Genomic DNA, 17,158 nt, shown 5'->3' with positions numbered 1-17,158 from the left:
AAATCTTATGAGATATTGGGTATTTCTACTTTTGTGGATCCTTTTTTAAGGTGTCAAGATTTTTTACCTTTTTGGTAAAGAATCTTTTATGATATTTTTCTGGTAACAAATCCACAGTTTTTTAAGTAAATCCCAGAATCTGTAGCTTTAAAACTCCAGCTGGCAAAGATTGAACCAAATGGTCAAAAGAAGAGGCATTGAAAAAAAAATCTCTCCTACAAGACATCAGGAAGCAAGTTTAGACTTTCACTTCTTAACATATTCCAAATAGAAAATGAATGTTTTCCAAAAATTGTCACTTTCAAATTTGTCCCTATAACACATCCCAATGGGCAATTTTGTGAAGGGATGACATCAAAGTCCATTAGAAAAATGAAGCATAGTTAGGATTTACAACTATATGTCTAAGAGGGTGATCGACATCACCACCACCTGCATGCTTAACAAACTCAGCTGGAGATAGAAAATTTCCATGGCACACACACATTATCCTCACTTCCTCTCCCTTACCATACTTATATAGAATGCCTTCTATTCTTTTCCCATTTGGACCATCTCCCTTGGTGAATACGCAAGGCATGTCTTCCATCGCATTCCCTCGTTCTTTCCCTTTATTTTCAACCGTTTTACTCAGTGTTTCGGCCTCAAGTTCCGGAGTATAGCAGGTTTCACTTTTTTTTTTCCCTGAAGAACATGCAGCCTCTTGACTACCTTGATCTTGCAAGGACTGGGTGCTACCGGAGCTTCTCGCTTCACCACAACTGCCTGCTCCTGCAATGCATGGGACTATAAGAATATGAAAACCAACTGCTGCAACCAATAGCTTAATCATAAATAATCAACACCGATGATCAACATGGCAGACGTTAGGCTGCTAGCTATTGACATAGGAGTAATCGAAACAAATTTCGCATCTATGGGCCAAACTTAAAATCTTCCACATGTTGCCAAAAGATCGATCAAGCAGGCTAAAACCGTAAAGTGATACTACATGGAAGAAGTAGGAGAAACTGATACGTTTCTCCTCCAAGGTGCAAAATATCTGCTGATTAGCTCGAGTGTGTAATTCAGGGTATTCAAAACCATCACAAAGTATGTACAACAAGTCCAAGTAGCAGTGAAAGGAACTTCAATCAAGGATGATTTCGTCCATGAGTGCTCTCTTATTTGAATATCCAGTAATTCTAAATCCCATGATTTTTATGTTCTTTAATTACTCATAAGCGCATGGTCATAGAGAAAGAGGAAGGAGATCTGAACTACATCCTTGGCCGCCACAGCGCCTGTATTTGTATAGTAATAGTAGTATGGTACTCTTTACCGGCTACAGTTCATTGAACTCCAATGCACTAATTTTCATCAATTTTCAAATACATCTAATGCAGCCTAAGACTAGTGAATCATTCCAAAAAACAAACTTCAACTTCAAAAGCCTAAAAGAGAAAAGGAGATCAAAATAATAAAGATAATGTCACTGCAAAATGATGCAAGGGGAAATGCCACCATATCTCAACTGAAGTCAGTTCCAATTCAACTATGAAACTAACAAAGCCACTATTATCTACCCAAAATCCAAGAATTGAAACTAAATGCATGTACAATATCCTATAGATGATAATGTTGGAGAAAGTACCTTGAAGAGCTTTATTTTCCATTTCTGACATACTAGAAGAGCTTCTTCCTAGTGATCCTATAGAGCCTTGTGAAGTGATCTGCCTTGCAGATGCAGCCCGACTCTGCAATCCAAATGGTGGTCCAACCCCAACATTATTGGCTCTTCCAGGTTGCTTGTCTTCCTCTAACAAATTCACCTCCATTTTCTCTCTCGAACTCCTTTGCTTCTCACTTCTTCTCCTCTTGGCTTCCATTCTTCTTAGACTTTGCAATTTTTTTCTCTTCCTCCACTCTTCTTCAGTCTCGGTGGGCAAAGAAGAGGTTCTAATCAGTGTTGGGTAAGGAATCGTTGGTGGAGTATTGTTGGCACCTTCTTCTCTAAATGTTGGCATTGAACTAGCAATGGATGATGACCTTATCAACTTCTTTGCATTCTTATCAACCCCAAATCTGCCTCCTAATGATAACCCAAGATTCAGCTCTACTTCTTCTTCTGCTTCATCTTCTTCTCTTTCACTTGTTATTGAAGCTTGGGTTTCAGTTGACATGAATCTTTGTAACAGGTCCCTTGGGTATTTCTCCATCTGCAAAGAAAGATTGTTCCTATCTTTGCTGCTGTTAATTCTTATGTTCTCATTTGTTTCTCCCATTGTTGATGGAAACATAACGCAAAGAAAAAGAAAAAAAAATCTCTTAAGCTATTCTCTGTCTATGTGTCATAACAAAAAACCAGATTTTGATCCAAGTTAGCCTTACCAATATGCATAAACTTTGATTATTTTTACACCAAAGTTTCCTCTCTTTTTTTAAGAAAAATAAAGAATTATGTAATACAAATAAGAGTTAAGATTGAATGATAAAACTCCAACTTGAAACCAATAACAACTCAAACAAAAAAAAAATGTTTCAAGCTCATTTCGTTACACACAAAAAAAATTGTATATTTAATGAAGTCGATTTTACAAATAAAAATAAAAATAAAAAAGAAGAAGAAGAAGGACGGTCTGAGAGAAACAATTGATTGGGTGGGTGTTAGTGAAGAGAGCAAAATGATTGAAGAGATTCAAGAGAAGTAGGAGGAGGGAGAGAGTTTAGAGGGTTTTCCTTTCTTTTTTATTAATGTTGAAAATGGAGTAAATGAGGAAGAAGTATTTATTGAATGACGAAAATACCCTGAGAAATGAGACGGAGACAAGTGGCGATCAGGAGAAGCACCCGAGCGACACGTGGTATACGATTTAGATAATAATAGTTTAAAAGGAATTGCCTTTTTAACGTGTTTTGGAAAACAAGCTGGCCAGAAAAACAAAAAGAAAACAAGTTGGGAGGGGATATAATAACACGTGTAAATGTATAAAATGAAGCAGGGAGCAGCAGCTACGTGTCGGCTTCAGTTTAGGTGTCTAGGAATTTGCCACGTGGTTTCCTCATTTTTTTAAATTTCTCCTTTACCAATGATGCTACCTCCCTTCACTTCTAAGTTTGTTCTTTATATAAACAGTAGAGGGAGAGGCAGAGAAAGGATATTCTTTTAAAGAGTAGAATTAAATTTTTTATTTATTTTGATAGTATATGTATTGTTTAAATTAGTAAATTTTATTTTTTATATTTTTTAAATTTTAAAATTTTAGATTAAAATAATAATTAAATTTGTTTGATTAAATTTAATTATTATTCTTTTATCATGTGTACAGTATAAATTTAGTTTATATTCTTTAATTGAATTATTTTAAATTTTATACTTTTTAAATTTTAAAATTTTAATTTTAATGTAAATAAAAATTTTAATCAATTAACTAAATTTTTAGTGAGTAATATATAGAAATAATAAGTTAAATATAATATTACACATAAAATAATATGTTTGAACCATTAAATTTTGAAAATATCAAAACTAAACTTAATAGATTTAACAATATTTTTATTGATAAAAACTAAAATTTTAAATTTAAAAAATTAATAAAATTAATTAACAAAATTAAAGTATAAAAATAAAATGCGTAACTTTGGTAAAGTGTAAAACTAGAAGCAGAATTAACGTACTTGCTCATAAATTATTTAAATTTTATTAAAATTAAATTTTCATTTTTATAAAGAAAATGATTAAGTTATTCATACTTACACTTTAAATTTAACATTCATCAAAATTTCAAATCAACAAAGAAATTTGAAATTAAAACAATGATTTAAATGATTTAAAATAATAGAATTTATTTGTGATTATTGAGCAAGATTTTTTTTTGTAAATTATAATAACAAGATAAAATCGAATAATAAATGTAACTAATGCGACTCAAATGTAAGTCATACTTGGGTGATGAATACCCTTAATTATCAAATCATCACATGGAGTTCATTATTGAGTAAGATTTGATTTTGAACCATTCTAGTTATTGTGCAAGTTTGATTTAAGTACATTAATATTTTAAATTATAATAAATACTAACATTGATAAATTTATAAGGATTTTTTGCTCTTTACTTTTTTTTAAAAAAAGTTATTTTTATTTTAATTTTTGTCAAAAAATGTTATTTTAATTTTTATTTACTTTATTTTAATCTTTGAATTTGTATTTTTTATCAAATCAATCTAAAATGAATGAAAATTTAATGTTTGTTAACTTTCTTGATGCGGCATCTGGTGGTACATGGATCACATGTCAACATTTAATTATTTTTAAAATTTAAAAATAATTTTAAAATTTTAAATATTTTAATGATTTTTAAATTTTAAAATAATTATTTTTTGAATTTTAAAATTTTAAAATTAATTAAATGTTTACGTGTCATCAATGTAATAATCCACGTCTATGCTATATCAAGTAAAATTATAGAACTTTAATTATTTCATTTATTTTTATGTGATTGACAAAAATACAAGTATAAAAATAAAATAATTAAATATGCTAATTTAAAAGATATTTGAGAAAAATAAATAAATAGATTTATGAAAACAACATATTTAATGATAAGGACAAATTTTTAGTCGATATTTATCAATGCACATTAATTGTATTTTCTCTCATTAATTTTTTAAAATGAATTAAAAAGGGGAAACTGGCAGTTAGTATTTTCCAAGAAAGTAAACAGATAAAGCTGGAAGGGAATATAATTAGGGAGGACACGTCAATGATGTAGACATTGTGTTTGAAAGATTCTCCGACATAAAAGGAAGACACGTGTTGACCTGTTAAAATGCAACAATGGACACTACGTGTGGAACATGTTTGGTAATATCTAAATTCTGAACTGCGACGAGGGGTTTCCGGTTTGTCTTAAAAGAATCCGATTGCAGCTGGATAAGTATATTATTGATTTAAAGGTTAATCTGAATTATACCTCATTTTTCAACATCATTTTATAATTTTTTGTTCTTAATTACCGCTTTACCTCAAGGCAAAATTAGACCAATTTACCAGTTGACACGTGGCATAATATTTGTTAATTATTTTCCCTTTATTTCTTTACTATTTCCACGTGGATTTTGTTTCATTTTTCCTCTTTTATTTTGTTAAAATTTATTTTTTTTCCAATTTCTTCTTTATTTCCTTTTTTATTTTTTCACGGGAATCAATCTTTCTTTCAGATTTTTACTTTGTTTTTTCTTCAAACTTTTCATTTTTTTTTTTTGTTATTTTGTTTCTCCTCTCTTTGTTTTTCATACTATAGACCCAACCACCAGAAAACTCATGTTTACAACCATCCCTAGACTCTGGGGACAATTTTTTTTTTTTTGAATCCAACCTCAATTTTGGTCTCTTTCACATTCCGATTCAAAATACACCAACTAATTTTTCTAAAAACAATTTCTTTCGCCATCTTCTTTTATTCTCTAAAAAAAAAAAACTTTCGAAGTGGAATGGTGAGGGGTTTTTTTTCCCCAAATTTTAAAAAAATCCAAGCTCGGAGGATAAAGGAAAGATTGAATCTCAAGATGAGGCATCATTTGTTTCGTTTCTTGGCTACAGTGTAGAGTATAACCCCAAAGACTGTGAGTGCATAACCAAACATTTCGGTATTAGAGACTGTGGTGACGAGACATTGTTGGAGATGGTGATGATTTTTTGTTGGTGATAATAATAAAGATAAGATTTATTAAAGAAAATATCAAGAGACCAATTTTGGAATCTACAGTAAACTTGATGATGGTAATGGTGATGGTGGAGTAGTGCTGGGGATGATGATGATAGGAAGAAGTTGATGAACGATGATGAATATTGATGACGAGGGAGAAGTAAAAGACAAAAAAAAAAAAAAGTCCACTTGGAAATAAAAGAGGAATAAAGAGGAAATTTTAAAAAAATATTTTAAACAATTATGTCATGTGTCAACTGTTGATTAGTCCTATTGCCACATCACTTTTTGTAACGATCTGGGGTAAAATGGTTAACAGACTAAAACCCTAGGTATCAAAATAAGAGAAAAAAACCATCAGTACTAGATTGAAGAATAAGGTATAGTTCAAGTACCAAAATGCATATTAACCCTTGATCTAAATGCATGGAGATTTTGATGGTTTGTGTGTATTTTCCCTAATGTATTCACTTTTTGTAACCATTCTCGTTTCTTATAATAACGCCTACCCCAGCCAAATGACAATCAACATCCCGAGTAAAAAAAAAAAATTTCAAATCAAGTTGAATCGAGTTAATGAATCTTATTATTTATATTTAATGTTACATTTACGTAAATTAATTATTTAATTAGTAGATGAAGTACAAAATTATTTAATTACATAAACAAAATAATAATTTTACTTTTAACTTAATATGTAAATATTTATTAAAACGACGTAATTTTATTTTTAACTTAATAGTATTGACTTTTAACTTTAGAAAATATAAACATTTATTAAAAGAACGTAATTTTGTCTTTTCTTATTCGGATTTTCAGATAACTCGAATTGTGTAAACTAAATATTTTATTTTTTATTCAAATTTATCTTAAATTATTTATCAAAATTTTCTCACCCTCATATTTTAAATAAAAGAATAGGAAAATTATGTTATTGAGAGCAATTCCACTAACCGTGGGGTACATTATATTATTATTATTAAGAATTTTTATCTTTTATTTTACTAAAAACAAAAAATATGACATTTGAAAAAGCATTTCAAATTTTAATTTTATCATTCTAAGAATTCTGGTTTCATATAATATTTTTATAAATATATTTTATATTTTTTCCTCAAGTGTGTTATAATTTAATATAAATTTAATATAAATTTAATGTAAATTCTCGTATTATAATTTAATATAAATCTAATGCAAATTTTCAATATGAATAGCTCAACGAGATTAATTTCAATCTTCTTTTGCTTTTTGATAAGCTTGTCTAATTATAAAAAAATAATTTTTTATCGAGAACTTAATTTAATTGATAAAGGTAGAAGTCTTGAATTTTGAGAATTTAATTGTGTATAATTAAAATTTGAGAGTTTTTGAATATTACTATGAGCTTTAGTTTGATTAGTTTGTCTAAAATAGTCTGATTCATTGTTTCAATTTTTATTCGGTTTGTTTGTAACACTTTAATTATTTCTTTTCGTTTTAATGCACTTGTGCTGTATCATAATTTGATTTCTTACATGGTGAAAATTAGGACAATAGTAGCTGTAAACTTAAAAACAAATTTTTTAATAATTTGTTTTTAAATTTTAGTTTTAGTGCAACATAATTTTAATCTATACCATTTAATATAAATAATAAATTTAATTATAACTAAATATTATATATTTGAATTTTTATTTTAAATTCACATTCTAATTATTTTAATTCCAAAAGTATATTCATCACTAATTTTCATCTTACTATCAATATTATCACTCTTGTTTTAAACTCACCCTTGATTTCTTAGAGGATCTTATTTCAAATTTGAAATGTTGCTCTAATCATTGTTTGGGATGAACTTCAATTTTTTTAAACATGCCATGTTTTTTTATAAAATTTGAGATTTAACTTTTACATTTCATATATTTTTATTTGAAATTTTCAATTCAATCATTAAAAGTAAATATTTTATTTTAAAATTTTAATTAAATTTCTTTTATGATTGAAGAAAATAAATATCTTAAATTAATACATTTTGACAAAATTACAAAAGACAATAATGAATAGATTAAAATATAAAAATTAAATCTTAAATTTTATGGTACTAACTACTAAAACATATTTTAACTTTTTTTTCCTTTTTTTTTTTATGTAAGAGTCGAACTTTAAAATATAGTTAGGGAGGTTGAAAGTCAAAACCCTAAATGGAACAGTTGAAACACTGAGAAATCGAGAGGGAGCTGCCGCCGGTAACAAGATGTGCGGAATTGCTTTACTTGTCTCTGGCATTCGCATCGGCTTATCGTCTCTAAATCTCGATTCCATATCTTCATCCTATAAATCACATCTGGTTTTTTCTGTAGATGATCTTAAAGCTGCTTTACAAAGACGTGGCCCCGATAGCTTGGGCACCATGAAGCTTCTTCTTCCTCTTCATTTTAACTCTTCAAATTCTACTAACCATCGGGTTTCTTCTTTTAACGAGGAATCTCACGTCCTAGACAATGTTTCGGACATGCCTGAATCTTTTGCTGAATTTGTTTTTCTCGGTGCTACGTTGCAGTTAAGGGGAGTGTCTCCTGTTTGTCAGCCATTGATGGATTCTTCAGGGAACGTTCTTGTTTACAATGGTAAAATTTGTTCCTTTCTTCTGATTAGATTTTTGGGTTTTGTTTCTTTTGCTATCAGAAATTCAGAAAAAAAAAATTCAGTTTATGCTTCTTTGTTTTGTAAGGCAGTGAATAATCCCATTGCTTTGTGTTCTTTTCTTGTTGTATGATTAAAGGTGAAATATTTGGAGGAATTGAGGTTGGCATTGACAAAAATGATACTGAAAGTCTTATGCAATCTCTGGGAAACTGCTGTTCCTGCCGTTCCCAGGAACATAGGACAACTTGTGATTTTAATGGACAAGCCAAAGGTTCTATTGTTGATGTTCTTTCAGTTATAAAAGGACCATGGGCTATCATTTACTGGCAGGTAACCCCTAGTGGTAAGTCACTGTGTGTCTTTGTTTAATTTGGTAAAATTTATATTTTCTTCAGGCAATCTGTTACTAAAGTTTTACTTATTTGTCATTGACAGGAAAGTTCGAAAACCCTGTGGTTTGGTCGAGATGCGTTTGGTAGGAGAAGTCTTCTTGTTCACTGGCCCACCACGGAGGATCCTCGTTTTCTGCTTTCATCTGTGTCACCTACTTCGTCAAGTCTACAAGATTCTGGTATGTAATTGATTCACTGTTAATCCTGTTGAGCTACTCTAAATATGGTACTTTTTTATCTATTGTATGCAATGCATCTATGAACGATCTTTCAATTCAATTTGAATTGTATGGAATAATGTCACTCCGTTGTAGGCTTTGAAGTTGAAAATGGGACTAGTGGCATCAAATCTTGGGAAGAGCTTTCATGTGGGATATACAGTATGTCTGTAGATGTGAAAAAATCAGATGGGAGATTTCATAGTGAAATCAAGAAACACGAATGGACCAATGCTATGCTGAAAGAACTGATTGAATGGGAAAGAGATTCCATCGAACCCAAACCTGCAGAGTTGAATTTTTCCCATTCTAGGACTTCGAGTGCCGAACTTGACATAAATTCATATTCTTCAGGTATGTTTCTGTTGAACAAAAATCATGCATAAGCATGGGTCTTATTATGCAATTGTAAGAGTTTGGAAATTTTAGGTAATACGGTTTTGTGGTCTTGTTCCTTTCTTATCACTGAAAGAATTTTCTGATTTGGTTTATTGATTTAAAATTTTCATGATGATATGTTATTGTTTAACCTTTATTTTTATTGAATGGGACCTATTTGTGCTTCAGTTTTAGCGCAGAATGTGCTGACAGCTTTGAGGGAATCAATGTTGAGGCGCATATCACTGTATAATATTTATCAGGTCTAATTTATTGAACTGAATTATAATTGCTGTTATTACATGTTAGGGAAAGATGCGTTGGTTTAATTCTTCATTTCTTTATTATAAGTTCAATTTAAGACTAAACATTTGGTCTATTGCCCAGATTGTTGAATCTTGAATAGGCTTTATCCTAGTGGTTAGAGCTGTAATTGTATTTCAGATTTGTTAAATTGTTTTTTGCATAAATGGATGTGTAGGCCCAAAAAGAAACTGTTCCTGTGGCTGTTCTCTTTTCTGGTGGATTAGATTCTATGATTATTGCTGCATTGTTGGATCAATGCTTAGATCCTAATTGTAAGTATTGCTATCTATCTCTTTATGTGTTTATTTCTTGTAATTTAACTTGCTGGAAGTATATAATTTGTTTCTCACTCTATCCCATTTGTATTTTTCATGTTAAAGTTGTCTTGTTCAAAGCTTCACTCTGGAAAATTGAGAAGTTCTTAACACCCGTGTTTTCTTTTTTCCCTTTTATTGCATTTAACCAAGAAAATGTGTTAGACAACTATTTTAACACCTAAAATTTGCATATTTCTTATCCTTTTTTTACTCCTTTAATGGCATAAGAAGTCAACAAAATGACAGTTTATCCAGTCATCAAGAGTATAAAATGGTCAATTTTGAACCTATCCATGTGCCTTGAACCGGAAATCTAGCCAGCCAATGTATAATCTGTTGTTCAAGGGATAGATACTATTTACCATTTGGTACTAATTACATCATATTTCTTATGAGGAAATTTTTGTGATGCAATAAAATTTAGTGGTCTTTCATGTATGACAAACAAACTTGGTTAGTGTCAAGCGTGACACTCAAGGTGGGGTTATTCACAACTCTGGTCTAAGCTACTAGTATACCCCTTCACTTTTGTTAGACACAAAAAAGTGATGAAAGGAGTTTAAAAGCTAGATATGGGATGCAAACTACCTCTCTTGTGTGGCACTGAAGTGTCATTATTATTGAATAAACTGAAACATATCAGTCAGTCCTTTATCTGATGCAATTGCCTTCCAATGTCTGTTGGCAGATGAGATTGATCTCCTTAATGTGAGCTTTGATGGTGAGTCTGCTCCTGATAGAATCAGTGCAAAAACAGGAGTTAAGGAACTTAGAAGGGTTGCACCTTTGAGAAGGTTCAGTGTTAAGCTTCCTTCAAAGTTGAAACTGATGTCTGTCATGATAATCGATGTTTATCTAAGTGTCAAAATTTTTAATTTTGTTCCTTAATACAGGTGGAGACTTGTTCATATCGATGCTGATTTGTCAAAGTTGACCTGGGAAAAAAAGCGTGTCTTGTCGCTTATTAATCCTGCCAATACGTACATGGTACTCATTTTATTCCATGATCTAATTGATTGCTAGCTTCCACTGAAGCACTTAATTATCTAGTTTTCTTCTGTTGTTTGATATCAAAACATAATGTCGTTTTTTTCTAACCCTTTACTGATCGAATCCCATGTTGCATTTTAACTTCCAGGATCTGAATATAGGAATAGCTTTGTGGCTTGCTGCTCGTGGTGAAGGTTGGATGTACGAAGAGAGTAATAATGAGACTGATGAAGATAAACGTGTTAATTACACATCAAGGGCCAGAATTCTGCTTGTTGGTTCCGGTGCAGATGAGCAATGTGCCGGATATGGTCGGCACAAGACAAAGTATATGCATGATAGGTCTGTTTAGTGTCTTTATATTAATCTCTAATTTCACGGTGGTTTATATCTTTACATATTAAGTGAAATTACTTCTCTGCCAATAGTTGGCTTGGGCTACACAAGGAAATGAAATTGGACATGCAGAGAATTTGGAAAAGAAATCTAGGAAGAGATGATAGATGTGTCGCCGATAGCGGAAAGGAGGTAGTGCTAATGGCTTTTTCTCGTAGTCTAAGTGCTGCCTATTGGTTTTTCTCTGAACTCTTTATTGTGTTCTTTACTAGGCTAGATTTCCGTTCTTAGATGAAGACATTATTAGGATGCTTTTGGATATTCCTCTTTGGGAGATTGCCGATCTTGATCAACCAAGTGGAAAAGGTGATAAGAAGATTCTGAGAGAGGTCAGCATTAAGTTTTCCTTTAAGTCAATTGGTTTTTTTCACTTTTGTCTAAATTAGTGATTGCACTCAGGTTAGATTGTTTTTGCACTGCACGGTTCTAGTTTTGGGGATTAAAACTGATACTGTTTTGTATACCTCTTTTTAGGTTGCGCATATGCTTGGTTTGCATAATGCTGCAATTCTTCCCAAGAGAGCAATTCAGGTCCATGTTCCTTCATTCCTTTTCTTTTTCTTTTTTTTTTGCTTTACTTACTATTTTCCTTTTCGGGTTATTTTATGTTTTTCGGTATAAGCATTTAACCTTACAAGAACTTTATATTGTTCTTCTTGTTAAAAGAATTAACTGTTTACAGGGCAATGCTATATATCCCTTAGCATAAAATTTGATTAAGAAATGAGTTCTATCATATGTTATCGCAATGCCTTCTTTGATGAGTTGTTTGATATTTGAGATGGTATATTTCTTATAACTTGACTTCAAAGTTATTTTGATTTGGTTGGTCAGTTCGGATCAAGAATTGCGAGGGAGTCAAATCGAAAGAACTTTGGAAGTAATCGAGCAGCTAACCAGGCATCTGCAGGAAGTGTAGTAATAAATGTACAATCTTACTTCAGTTGATATTGTGCTTTGATGATCCTTGTCGGATTCCAAGGCTTTTCTGGCCAGTTTAAATACAGGATTTCCTTCTCAGCCAGTGTTTATGGCGACAACGGTGATAAATTTGACAAGCCAAATGCAGTCTTCTAGTTTATAAAGCTAATCTAACATGCGTCACAGGCACTGCTTTAAGATTCCAATAGCATCAGAATCCATGCAGGATCCTTGTTTTTCACATTCTTCTCAAAACCCCGAAGCTTTTGAGAATGAATTTCACTGGTTGCTGATGATGATATTCAGGCAAGGCAATCGATGCAATCTATGTTACTCGAATTTGTCAGATATAGGGATGTCTTCAACATAAGTATGTTTAATATTTTCTGTAAAAAGTATTTTCATGTATTCGGAAAACCGATTCCCAATTGTGTGTCAAATAAGAACAGTTTTAGAAAATGAAGAGTGCAAGTTTTTGGTTCATTTTCGGAGAAGAGCTAATCGTAATGATATATGTTGTGCTTGATTCTAGGTTTAATGGTATTTGAACAATATCCTATTATTTGTTTTTTGCCCTCCCTTAATAGTTATAATATCAATAATTAAAAATTAAGTTATTCTTATCATTATAAATATTATTGTTATTATCAGATTTAGCAATGTTTGATGAGATACGAAACATGAAAAAGATACACAAGTACGGTTTGAATATGCAAACATACAAACATGTTAAAATTTATATAATAAAATTATTAATATAACAAGTTATATAAATATAAAATGTTTTAAATATGATAGGATCATTTATATATATATAAGGGTAAATTCTATATACAGTTATTCAACTATTAAATTTTTTTATTTTAAGTATCTAAAATAAAAATTTTGCAATTTAAGCATCCATGTTATATAGTTCAAGAGTCATTTTTTCATTCCCATTAAAATTGTAAACGGTAGCTTAACGTGGTAATTAAAAAGCCGATATAATAGAAATAAATAAAAAGTCGATATAGTAATAAATTTAATCCTCAATTTTTACATATTATATCAATTTAATCATAATTCTAAAAAATAATATTTAAAATTTACAAATGGTTTTACTTTTATCCTAATTTTAAAAATTCAAATATATATATATATTAAATATATAATAATGAATTCAATTTTTATATTATTTTATTTAATATTATAGTATTAAATAAAATAAAAATCCTCCACACATTTAATCGTTACATTAGATTTAATTGTTACATTAGCTTGTTGTTTGTGATTATAACTAGAGTGATCAAAATAATTGAACTAAATAACACGAATGTTTAAATTACAATTTTTTATTTTAAATGTCTAAAATGAAATTTTTTATAATTAAGTGACTATATGTGTAATTATTTTGAAAGAAGATGCATTGTTAAACTTAAACACATTTCTTTTTTCTTTAATACAATTCTTAATTTGTAAACTATCTCATATCCCAAAATGGGACATATTACATGCTTATTTGGGTGACAACTTTAGTCTAGTAAATTACACAGTTTTAGGCGATTTTTTAGATTCAAATCCGTCTAAGTTAGCATAATGACCTGTCGTAATTTGATATGTTAAATTAGGCTCCCTAATACATTTAAAGAGCTTGTTTCCTAGCAATTTATATGTTTTTGTTATATTTTTACTTAGTTTCAGTTCTTTGCACTAATAAGTGATTAGTGTATATTTTATGCTATTTTGAGACCCGAAATGACCAATTAGCATCCGGGGCATCTAACGAGGTTGGTGGATGATATAGAGAGCCCATAGTGGCCCAAATGGAGTGAAAACATCACTGAGAAGAGGGGTATCACGTTATCCAAGCTTGGAAGTTGTGATATCCCTTACAATGTTGAAACAAAGAAGCTCAAGCCACTTACAGTTATATGGCAATATCAACCATAGGGTATCGCGATACCCAAGATTCCTAAGGACCCTCATTTCAAGACTGGAGATGATATTACAATACCTAGTTCTGGGTATCGCGATATCACTGTTGAAGGAGACAAAAAAATAACCACAAGGGCGGTCCTTGTCCAACATGCCCTCCAACCAAAATTAGGCATTTAGGGGTAATTTAGTCAACATTTTTGTACGTGAACTTTGTTGAAATAGGTCAAATTGACTGAAACAAAGACAATTTATATTTTTAGGTTTTTAGGATTATTCTTTTCATCTTTTAGGGTTCAATTTCTCCATAGTCTAGGATTTTATTTCTTACTTATTTTTTTAGTGTTTCTTAGTTTCTTGTAATTACTTAAGTTAGTTACTACTATAGTTAGGATCTATTTGCTCATTTAGTCCTTCAAACTCTTTTGTAGTTACAATCTAATCCATTAATCGAATTCCATTTAGCTTTATTACATTTTCTCTATTAAAAACCACTCCTTTAATATTCTTGTTTACTTTTCTTGTTGTCCTTAAAAACTTGGGTTTTATTGATGTGCTTAGGGTTTAAGTAGACCTGATCATGGCCAGCTCGAAGGCCCGCCTGAAATGTGGGAGGGTTTGGGCAAAAATATAGGCTCGAAAAATTGGTTTAGACAAAAAAATAAAGCCTGTTTAAAAAACAAGTTGAGCCTCAGGTAAGGCGTTTTTTGCCCTAGCCCGACCCAAATTCTCTAAAGGAAAAAATAAAAGCTGCTCTTTTTTTTTAATGTTATTTTCTTGTTGTTTTCTCCCTATTTTGCTACCATTTTACTATTATCTGCTATTATTTTATTGTTATTGTTTGGATATTGTATAAAACTTATTTTATTGTTAATTTTGTTATTATTTTAAAGACAATTGTTAATTTTTTTATTATTATTTTAGAGGCATTATCTTGTTAAGTTGCATTTATCTTAGTGTTATTTAACTCTACATATTTTTAAAATTTATTTTCAATTTGTTAAAAATATTTATTTTTGTTTTAGTATTTTGATGTATTATATATATTTAAAAATTATATAAAAAATTAATACTGGCGGTAAGTGGGGCTTGGGTTTTAGCATTTTTATCTGGGTCGAGCTTGGGCAAAACTTTAGGCTCATTTTTCGGGCTAGGCCGAGCTCAGGCCTAGTAAATGGGCCTAATTTTTTAGTTGAGCCCGACCTAAACCTGGCCCAGCCCATGAGCACCTCTAGGTTTAAGTTAATGTTATTTTCCTTTGATTTATTGTTGATTATAGGTTTCAATATGAGTATGACTGGCTTAATATTTAGGGGTTGGTTGATGGTAATGTTGGGTAATTGATTTTTGGGTTTAGTAACTAAATTGTAAAACTGGACTAAAATAAATAAACTTAAAAACTTAAGATTGACACCCCTAAGGGAAAATAAAGATAACTAAAACTGATAGGAGATCTTATTGAGCTCTAATTTGATAAGTCTCGCGTATAACACCGCTATACCCGGCTTGACCCAAGGAACCTGATATAGGAATATTACATTTGGTGGCAAAGTGATTTTGGCTAATCACTAATATATTTGAACATAAAAAAGAGTTTTTATAACTTATATTTTAGTTCCTGCTACTTGGAACACACTTGATCTTCCTAAGTATATGTCATTCTATTCAAAATGTTGGAACATACCTTCTTGGCACTTAGAGATGTGATGAGATGGATGTCTATAACCTCAACTACGACTCTTCAAAATCACTTTACCTATGCGTTGAAAATAAACGTGTTAAGTCAGTGAAGACTTAGTAAGTACACATGATATTCAAATTCTATTAAATTTATTAATTACCAATATCTCATTTCTTTGTTTATTTATCATATTCATTTGTAACTTTTTACTTATTCATAATTTAGTTCTTAAGTCCTTAAATCAACCTATAAAAATTACTACTTTTCTTATACATGTATCATATTTCACCATTTAGTGTAAATTTTCATGATTTCCTCACTATTTCTTTCACAATTTATTTTTACATATTTAACTCACTAATCATTGTCTTTCTTATACTTCCTCAAAGACATCCAAATTACTTACATATTCACTTTACTAATTCAATATTTCAAACATGAATCGGAGAAAAACCTTTACCTTGTAACAAAAATTGTTTACCTTTTTAGCAGAAGCCTAGTAGACTAAATAAAACACTTAGAATATACAGAACTAATACAGAGTTGCATTATTATGCACTATTAAACAAAGAGCACTAAAGTGCTATACAGAGAGCACAAATGTAATAAACGGAGAGCACTAATGTGCTAATAATCGGAGAGTGCGCTAGGGTCCTTTAATGGCATGCCACTAATATCCTAGTAATTCTAATCACGTCTACTTGGGCAAATTGTATCATTCACACATATCACTTTTACACTTTTCGTAAATGCTTTTACATACTTTCCAATTTAATCCTTGTACCAATAATTCGTATACTTATATCTTCACTATCTTTAATACATGTAATATATCTCTAAATTCATTATTCATCCATAATTCACTAATAATCCTTATCATGTATTTCACATATCACTTTTATATGTTTAGTAATTTAGTCCTTAGCACAAAATTTCATGTAGCAATATATTTTGCTTTTAATAACACATATAACATAATTCAATACTTATTAATATTCTAAAATTCACTACAACATCAATGTTTCTCATTCCAAGTGTTATGCATTTCACTTTTCTATTTCTAATATAAAATTTCTCAAATTTACGATTTAACCTTTAATTTCCACAACTTAGGAAATAATTGTAGTTCGATTACAATATTCAGATATTCTTTTATTTTTCCATTATATGCTTTATTATCAATATTTCCTTGTAAACTTTTATAACTTTCCAATTTAATAATTTTTTTAAAAAAGTCTTTATTCATTATTAAACAAATTTTGATTCACAACTCACTTAATTCACATAATTTATTCCACTATCTCATTTTCCACATCAAATTTCTATGTATTTC

The 17,158-nt window shown here is 30.2% G+C and overlaps 2 protein-coding genes across 4 annotated transcripts; one reads left to right on the top strand and one right to left on the bottom strand.

Moving 5' to 3' along the window:
• Positions 1–237: 237 nt before the first annotated feature.
• On the bottom strand, positions 238–2,733 carry LOC108478161 (ninja-family protein AFP2-like). 2 transcript variants are annotated; one of them, XM_017780581.2, is made up of 2 exons: positions 1,634–2,733; positions 238–786 (listed from the first exon to the last, which is right to left on the bottom strand). In XM_017780581.2, exons 1-2 carry the CDS (start codon positions 2,277–2,279, stop codon positions 365–367), a joined length of 1,068 nt encoding a protein of 355 aa, XP_017636070.1. In that variant the 5' UTR covers positions 2,280–2,733; the 3' UTR covers positions 238–364. The 2 variants fall into 2 exon arrangements, with proteins under 2 accessions (XP_017636070.1, XP_017636071.1); XM_017780582.2 differs by having other exon boundaries at positions 238–771.
• Positions 2,734–7,810: 5,077 nt separating this feature from the next.
• LOC108477115 (uncharacterized) lies at positions 7,811–12,843 on the top strand. 2 transcript variants are annotated; one of them, XM_017779571.2, is made up of 13 exons: positions 7,811–8,293; positions 8,449–8,642; positions 8,748–8,883; positions 9,019–9,276; positions 9,490–9,563; positions 9,782–9,878; positions 10,612–10,717; positions 10,817–10,910; positions 11,062–11,255; positions 11,342–11,441; positions 11,522–11,638; positions 11,784–11,840; positions 12,144–12,843. In XM_017779571.2, exons 1-13 carry the CDS (start codon positions 7,921–7,923, stop codon positions 12,255–12,257), a joined length of 1,914 nt encoding a protein of 637 aa, XP_017635060.1. In that variant the 5' UTR covers positions 7,811–7,920; the 3' UTR covers positions 12,258–12,843. The 2 variants fall into 2 exon arrangements, 1 of the variants encoding a protein (XP_017635060.1); XR_008275627.1 differs by lacking the exon at positions 12,144–12,843 and having other exon boundaries at positions 11,527–11,638.
• Positions 12,844–17,158: the final 4,315 nt, after the last annotated feature.

Source organism: Gossypium arboreum, chromosome 12, assembly GCF_025698485.1.
Source record: "Gossypium arboreum isolate Shixiya-1 chromosome 12, ASM2569848v2, whole genome shotgun sequence".
NCBI classification, from domain to species: Eukaryota; Viridiplantae; Streptophyta; class Magnoliopsida; order Malvales; family Malvaceae; genus Gossypium; species Gossypium arboreum.
This window is presented reverse-complemented; position numbering and strand designations above follow the sequence as displayed.

Excerpts from the sequence above, each read along its gene's own strand:
- LOC108478161 (XM_017780581.2), bottom strand. The coding sequence starts at position 2,279 with ATGTTTCCATCAACAATGGGAGAAACAAATGAGAACATAAGAATTAAC. Across the intron at positions 787-1,633 it reads GGAAAATAAAGCTCTTCAAG|TCCCATGCATTGCAGGAGCA; the intron begins GTACTTTCTCCA and ends ATATTCTTATAG.
- LOC108477115 (XM_017779571.2), top strand. The coding sequence starts at position 7,921 with ATGTGCGGAATTGCTTTACTTGTCTCTGGCATTCGCATCGGCTTATCG. Across the intron at positions 9,277-9,489 it reads CATAAATTCATATTCTTCAG|TTTTAGCGCAGAATGTGCTG; the intron begins GTATGTTTCTGT and ends TTTGTGCTTCAG. Across the intron at positions 10,911-11,061 it reads ATCCTGCCAATACGTACATG|GATCTGAATATAGGAATAGC; the intron begins GTACTCATTTTA and ends TTTAACTTCCAG.